The sequence below is a fragment of the Didymella exigua genome (genome assembly GCF_010094145.1).
Source record: "Didymella exigua CBS 183.55 unplaced genomic scaffold M421scaffold_30, whole genome shotgun sequence".
Taxonomy (NCBI): Eukaryota; Fungi; Ascomycota; class Dothideomycetes; order Pleosporales; family Didymellaceae; genus Didymella; species Didymella exigua.
The window spans coordinates 47,905-55,234 of NW_022984804.1; the positions used below are offsets into that span (position 1 = coordinate 47,905).

The 7,330-nt window shown below is 48.7% G+C and overlaps 2 protein-coding genes across 2 annotated transcripts; both read right to left on the bottom strand.

Annotated features, from left to right (window-relative positions):
- Positions 1–2,693: 2,693 nt before the first annotated feature.
- On the bottom strand, positions 2,694–4,907 carry M421DRAFT_423830 (uncharacterized protein). Its single transcript, XM_033593578.1, has 2 exons — positions 3,817–4,907; positions 2,694–3,758 (listed from the first exon to the last, which is right to left on the bottom strand). Exons 1-2 carry the CDS (start codon positions 4,472–4,474, stop codon positions 2,755–2,757), a joined length of 1,662 nt encoding a protein of 553 aa, XP_033445532.1. The 5' UTR covers positions 4,475–4,907; the 3' UTR covers positions 2,694–2,754.
- Positions 4,908–5,876: 969 nt separating this feature from the next.
- M421DRAFT_7976 (uncharacterized protein) lies at positions 5,877–6,438 on the bottom strand (the record flags this gene model as incomplete). Its single annotated transcript, XM_033597503.1, has 2 exons — positions 5,877–5,896; positions 5,970–6,438. The coding sequence occupies 2 exons, from the start codon at positions 6,436–6,438 to the stop codon at positions 5,877–5,879; spliced, it is 489 nt and encodes a 162-aa protein (XP_033445533.1).
- Positions 6,439–7,330: the final 892 nt, after the last annotated feature.

Here is a 7,330-nt window from a genome sequence, read left to right on the forward strand (position 1 = left end):
TTAGGAGTTGTTGTAGCTATTACAGCTATTAGGACTGTTAGAGCTGTTAGCTTAAAATTAGCTAGACATTGAATGCACATTAAATAACTATTGTAGGCCTACAAGTCCTACTGTTGCCTATAGTACAATGCCACGATTTCCTGATTTCAACAACGGAAAAACTTTTCCCAATGTAGGCAGAGATGTGGACGCGTCCTTTGTAGATAATAAAAGGCGGGGTTGCATACCTAGCGGCGCAGATGCTCTAGATAACGGTAACCCACTCGCGATCACCTGGCTGAACAAGCTCTAGCTAAGCACGTCTCTCTAAGCCTGTGACAACCTTTAAATATAAAGCAACGCTTATCTAGAACCTAGTTTTATTAAAGTTGTGCATGTTGTTATTGCAAACACTATACTTAACTTAAGTATCCTCTACTAGCTTAAACTATATGCTAATTATCTTAGGATCTTCCTATAGTATCCTCTGTCTATCCTTAGCTTAATTAAAGGCTATTTTAAGCTTGTCTAAACACGTTACAAGCCTGCTAGCCTATAGTTTACTAATAGGCTCTTCACTACGCACACTAAGTATCTTATTAGCTATATCTGCCACCTTACATAGCTAGGGCGCAAATGCTTGCAAATTAAGGTTAAGTATATACTAGACAATTATCTGCTCCTCTAGTATAGTAAGTTTCTAGTAATTAGTGTGTACGTCTAGTTAAAACGTGATATTGCAAAGGCAATTAGAGACCTGCTAATAAGGTATGTTTAATGCTGTAGCAGCGCTGTAGATACTGCGAAAATAGCTAGCATAGAAGGCCTAGATAGTAAGGATAACTCTACCTTCTCTAGTAGTATTCTAAAGTTATTATTATTAAGGCATATTGTGTTAGGGTAAAAGGTGGTTGTGCCAAGAGAAAGTGGCTGGTTCGGTGATATGGCTGGCTCGGTGATATAGCTGGCTCGGTGATAATCTACGTTAGAATTAACTTGTGAAGGTCGTCCAGCGCGTCGGTCGCTTAGTGTCTGTAGGAGAGCTCTATAGATAGCTGCAGCGCGCTGTAGAGAGAGAGTCGCGTCTTGTTTAAGAGCTTAAAGCGCAAGCTGTATCTGAGCTTCTTTTAACGCGTCTGACTGGCGTTTGTGGAGAGGCATTGGTGTAGTAAGGGTGTTTTGGTAGGGTCTTGGCAAAAGTGTCTGACTCGCCTGTGTGTCCGACTTGCCCGTGGGGTACGTTAGTGCAGATACTTAAGAAAGGACCTATTTAGCCTAACAGCACTATAGAAACTATAGAGGCACTAGGCACAACGCTTAAACGTGTTAGAAAGATACAGGAGAAGATTCTAAATCTAATGCAAGTACACAGTACGCTAGATTACTGTTTAATAGCAAGTAATTCAAGTTGCTGCAATATAAGTTAGGCGCGCCAATAGTTTCTGACTGGTTCGGTGATATGACCGGTGTAAAGTTATAAGACTTTGTTCTTATAATCTTTCTCTAGCGTATTTCCTTCTTGGGTATAGCGCTATGCTCACCTAAGCATTGTTATTATAATCTCCTAAAAGAGAGGATTAGAATGGTGTGCTTACGAAGCCTGTATCTCCTCTCGTTCTTAAGATATGCTGTTCTCTATTTTTAGTAACTAGAGATGTTCTAGACCCTCTGCTTACAAATAGAGTAGCCTACTCTGTAAGATGCTGACGTATACGATTACGCATGCACCTACGTAATCTTGCTTGCATATGCAGCAATACTAAGCATAGATAAAGTAGACCCACTTAGAGGAGTCTAGAACGTTCTGCTTAGAAATACAAACAGAGGAGAGGAAGTATAAATACCTCTAGCTCTCCCTCCTCTGTTCGCTCTGTACCTAGCCTAGGAATCTCTACCTAGTATCTAATATAATAACTTGTCTATTATATTACATAACCCTACCTCATCTCTATTAGGCTATACGCTTCCTATTAAGACAAAGCTAGTCTAGATTTGTCTAGGTCCTTCTAGACTAGGAAGAAAGTAGTCTAGTCCTTCCCCTACTTTCTTTACAACCGGTTCGGTGATAGAGTACGTTAGTAACAAAAGGCAAAGAATTAAGTCTCTCCGCCTTAAGATAAATCAAATTATTCAACCACAGCTCTAATAAAGACTAAGAAGATGGGCTTACCAAGCTGCGAGTGTCGTGAAGTAAGGCTTGTAAAGCAAGGCTTGTCTGGGCCTGACGGATGCTATTGAGGCATTGGGCCGCTGCTAGGGCCCGATGTGAACGCCTTGTAATGCCACCCTCTTCCCTCATTGCTGTCTTTCAGCGTATTCTCGGCGTTATTTTGATTAGGTAGTAACGCCTAGGTCTGCTGTGCCGCTAAATGCTGCTGCTGCAAAATGATGAGGACGGACGCAGACCAGTCGCCTCAAGGAGCAATCACAAGCTCAAGGAACGCTAGCACATCATCACTGGTGGACGGCTGAATGCCCAGACTGCAGGCAAATCAAAGAGTACGAAGGTCGACTTCTACGGGTGGAAGAGAGAAGAAAAAGGAACAAGATGTGGCTGGAGTAAGGTTGGCGAAGTGAGCTTAGCGCTTCTAGCTAGACTTACCGCTGTCATGCGGTAGCAACGGCCCGATATCGCGTGTAAGGCGTTGCTCCAAAGCAACGTCATGGGGAAGGAGATGACGTGATGTGTATGAAAAAATTGGTAGATTGCTATAGATGAGCTACATGGTTACATACATAAACCAGCTATGCAAGAGCTGTCGTGACTTCACCATCTCAAGGACGAGAGTATCCAAAAGACGAATCGAACGAGACGTCCACCCACTCCATGTCCCCTCTCATCTTCCTTCCCAACAACTTCGGATCTGGGTACGTCAATAGAAACCTACCAAACCTTTTCGTAAAACCCTTCGGCACACCACCCGTCCTCCGCCACTGCCTAGCCACCTCAGCAGCAACAATCCTCCGCACACAATACCCATTCAGCCCCTCAATCCTCTGCACAAGCGCCCCCACCCTGTCCACTAACTCCTCACCAAGCTGGTCAACCAACTCCCCAACCTGCTCCTGGCCAGCCTCAAGCACCTTCTGCCCCTCGAGCCACAGTTCGTCCAGCGTGTCGCGCCGCAGCAGCGAGATCTCAACAGAGTGCTCCTCGCGCTCGGTCTCCCACTCGGCCTGCTCGCGGATGCGGTCGTCCGCAGCGGAGGAGGCGACGTCGTCGTACATTTCGCTGATGCGCTTCTTGAATACTTCAAGTTGCTGTTGCTGGAAGAGCGAGAATTGGTCGAGGAGGTGGGTGCGCAGGTGCGGGAGGAACGTTTTGCCTGCTGACGTGAGGGGGGTTAGCTTGGGGTAGCGGTTGCCGCGGGCGTCATAGGTGACGGATGTAGGGGAGCTGGGCGGGTCTGCTGAGACGAAAACATCCTGTACGGCGTCTGGGAGACGAGCTTTTACAGTTGCGTCGACTTGTCTGTCTACTGCGGCGTCGAGTCGCTCGGCATGCGATGGCGAGCTGAAATACGCATCGAGACGTTTGGCGACGGCGGCGTCGATGGCTGCGGCCTGCGAGGCGTTGAGCTCCTCGATACGCGCAGCGACTCGGTCTTCCACGATCGTATTGATGTAGATGTTGGTGTGAAAGTCGAGTTGCGCGTGTCGCAGTGCGGCAGCCTCGGTCTCGGGACTTACTGATACCGTCTTCTCGGTTGTGTACGATCCGGCCCTCGGCGTTGTGGGAGTCCAGCTCCTGGGCGGCGGAGGAGGTGAGCCGCAACTTTCTGTACGGGTCAGTTGATGAGGAGAGGCATTATGGAGGAAAGGATTCTGATGACGTACCCTGCCTTTGGCGCTTCCGCCTACGTAAGCCTTGGTAAGCAGGCGGCGCCTCAGCAAGTTCGGTAGGTGCAAACACCTCCCAGCTTGCATTCCTCAGCCCTCGTTCAATGAGTGGCGCCTCGACTGGGTACCTAACCAGCCCCTGAGCTGCCTTGCCGAAGGCTTTAAAGGAACCTTTGTAGGACTGGTGCAGCTGGTTGAAGTCGAAAACAACGTGAATCTTCGTTTCTTTGGCGAGATCTATGAGACGCTGGAGAGCAGCTTCATGCCCTGGCCTTGGACTGAACGTTGTAGTGCTCGCTGGACACCAGACAGGAGACGGCTGCTCCGTGGACAACTGGAGGGTTTTGATGTCGCGGCGCTGCTTCCCCTTGCCCTTCCGAGGCACAAGATTGTCGAGCTGTGTTGGCTTCAGATGTCCTCTGCCACTCACCAGCCTGACATTGGTAGGCATCAACCTGTCGCCATCATACTGCAACACGAATTCAGAGTCTGCGGTACCGTGGGCTGTGGGTATCCTGGCGACGAGGAGCAGGGTTGCGAGCTTAGCGTCGTCACACCGGAAGACGAGGGAACAGAGACATGGCGTTACAGGTTCGTCGTCAGAAAGGTTCGAAGCAGGATAGGCAAGCGCCTTGTGATCAAGATCAAAATTCATATTAGCTAACCAAAAAAATACGCTGCTACTCACCAAATCCCCCTTGACACACTTGGCGTAGAGAACTGATCAACGCTGATGCGCAAGGGAACCCGCCCGCCCAGGCTTTGTGGAGCAGCCTTGACTCTGTATTGTTCACCACGACCGTCGCAAACACTGGGTACGCGCACAAGCCCCAAGCGAGAACCCACCCCGCGGACGACAGCCGATAGATGGAACGAAGCTCGAGCAACGGCCGTCTACCTTTACCGCCAGGGGCTTCAATGATATTCACGAAGATGGTGGGTTGCGTCGAATACTCAATACGCGCAACGAGCGAAGCGGGGGCGGAGGGCGCGATTTGGAGGAAGGGAGAGGTCAATAGTGCGAGGTGATGCGCGGAACAGTGACTGCGATGTTGAGAACCACCAGATGGTGATGAGGTCGAAGTTGCAGTCGAGGGGTGACGGGAGGCTGGGAGACGGAAACACGCGATCGCGCCATCACGTGGCTTGGCATCAAGCTAGTACCTGATTGGATGAGCTTTATGTCTTTGACTAACATCAATTTGGGAAAGTCCCGATTCACTCTCGAGACGAGCACAAAAATTATTCAAACATCGCTTCCCGCTTGCAGTTTTTATGATTGCGCCGCAGGTGCAGGCGTACCTTATCCTTGATTGATATCAGGTAGGTCTCCACAGCTGCTCTATATTCTCTCCAACTTTACCAGGTCTCTGTATCTACTGCAGTCTACAGTATCAAGAAAGACCATCATGAGATCCGACGCGAGCATTGGCGAGTCAACTTGCGCAATACTTAGTTCTTGCCAGATGCCTGAGATTGTTTTCGACGTTATGGTCAATGGTGTGGTCTCAAAATCAAAGGGTTCTGAAGACTAACAGCGTAACCGCAGAGCTTGCACACCAGCACGCGATGCTGAGGATTAAACGCGAATAGATCTATCGTCAAGCTATTGTCTCGAGATGAGTGAGTGTTCTTGGTCAAGATACAACGCGAGAGCACGTTGCGCCGCACGCGTTCAGGCGAGGCGCCAAAACGCGACTTAGCGCGTGTTTTACAAAGCCAACGGGGGCAGGGCGGGGTTGAGCATAGATAGCAGGCTATCATTCGTCAGGCTCACGCGCCGATAGATATGCATGGTCTATTAGATCGCCTTCCGTAGCACCCGGAATACCAACCGCCAGCCGCTGGGATTCTGAGAAACGCTCTACTGCGCAGGGATCACAAGGCATACAGTGTCCGTGCACCTCGTGCACAGTTTCATCTTGTGCACGCGAAAACCACCAGCGGCACCCACCAAAATGAGGCTATAGAGCAACATACAATAGTAATTATTGCCTAAAATTCTATCGCAACAGTGTACTAAGCTCTACAGTGCTTGACTTGTTCCCACTTCTTATTTAAACGTGTGGTGCGGCCGCTGCAGGTGGTAACTGTTAGAGGTGTCGGGGAAGGTGACACCTCAACTACAACGCGAGTAGCACCACGCGCACGCTGTTTCTTAGCTGCTGGCTCTGTAGGAGGCTTCTGTGAGGCCTTGCGCTTGCCTGTTTGGGGTAATTGGACAGATTTGAGTGCGTCGCGCTCCTGCTTCTTTTGTTGTTTCTCAGCCTGTTTAGCAGCCTTCCTCTTAGCCTTCTCCTCCTTTGCCATTGCTTGACGATTGCTTTTCTCCTCCTTCTCCCGCTCATTCCGTGCCTTCTTCTCAGCCTGCTCAGTCTTCTTGCGAAGCTTTGCAGCAGTCTCCTCAGCCTGGGCGCGAGCGTTGAGACGCAGTTGATGCTGGGCCTCATCCACCTTTGTTGGAGACCAGAACACTGCAGTAGAAGTATAGGACTTAGAGGCCTGCAACGGCAGGGCTTGGCGGTGTTTCCAAGAGGTCTTCTTAGTGTCAATTTGGGCGCGGAGGCCTTCATTTTCCACCTTAAGAACCGCGTTGCGAGCTGCTAAGTAGTTGAACATGCGCACCAGCTTCCTTGCCTCATAACTTTTGTGATCCTTTACTACTGCCTTACAAAACTGTTCAATTGCAAGCCGATTGACGTTAAGTAATGGAGATGGAGTGCGCGGCAGCTCGCTAGGCTTCTTCTCAAACTTCTGAAGTATAATAGCCGCGTTAGGTGGTTGGTTGATTGGTTGGTTGGTATTCATTTTACGTCTAATTGATGAGGATGAAGTCCACTATCTTGCCTCCTAAAGGGCATATACGACGTGCTAAGCTATAGAATTATAGTGCAAATACACTACCCTAGAAAGCATTTCTTGCCTGCATAGGTGTTGCTACTATATTATGCTACAGCTCCCCTTCTAACTAGGGAGACTAAGCAATCTGTGTACATTAGGGTAGATCCCTTGTCTATATTTAGAGGCAGGTAAGTGCCTAAAGAGTAGGAGAGAGGAAGAGGGAGAGTAAGAAGGAGAGTAAGGAAAGAGTGTAGTTATTTACTACTATCACAGCACAGGGTAAGCTACTAGGGGCAGACTTTAGTGTAGTACTGTGTAAGTTAGAGAAAGGCTTTAAAAGCCTCTAGATCTCTAATCAGCGCAGCAGTGTACGTAGGCTGGCGGATGGGTAGGGTAGGGTAGGGTATAGGTATAGTCACGTGATTTATGGGTAGGAACTAGGTAGGGTACATGAGGTACCCTACCCAAACGGTTTGGATAGGGTAGCACGTGACTCGGGATAGGTATAGGTAGGGTAGCACGTGACTAGGTATAGGTATAGGTAGGGTAGCTAGGTAGGGTCTAGGAATGGGTAGTTATTAGCAAAATCTAGGTTACTACTCTAGACTTTGTACTATTGTATACTTTAGAGCATAAGTATGTGATAATAGACTGTGATAATAAATTATAG

Bases quoted from the DNA above. Each gene is read 5' to 3' on its own strand.
- M421DRAFT_423830 (XM_033593578.1), bottom strand. From the start codon at position 4,474: ATGAATTTTGATCTTGATCACAAGGCGCTTGCCTATCCTGCTTCGAAC. The intron at 3,759-3,816 runs GTACGTCATCAG...TGACCCGTACAG, and splicing joins GCGGAAGCGCCAAAGGCAGG to AAAGTTGCGGCTCACCTCCT.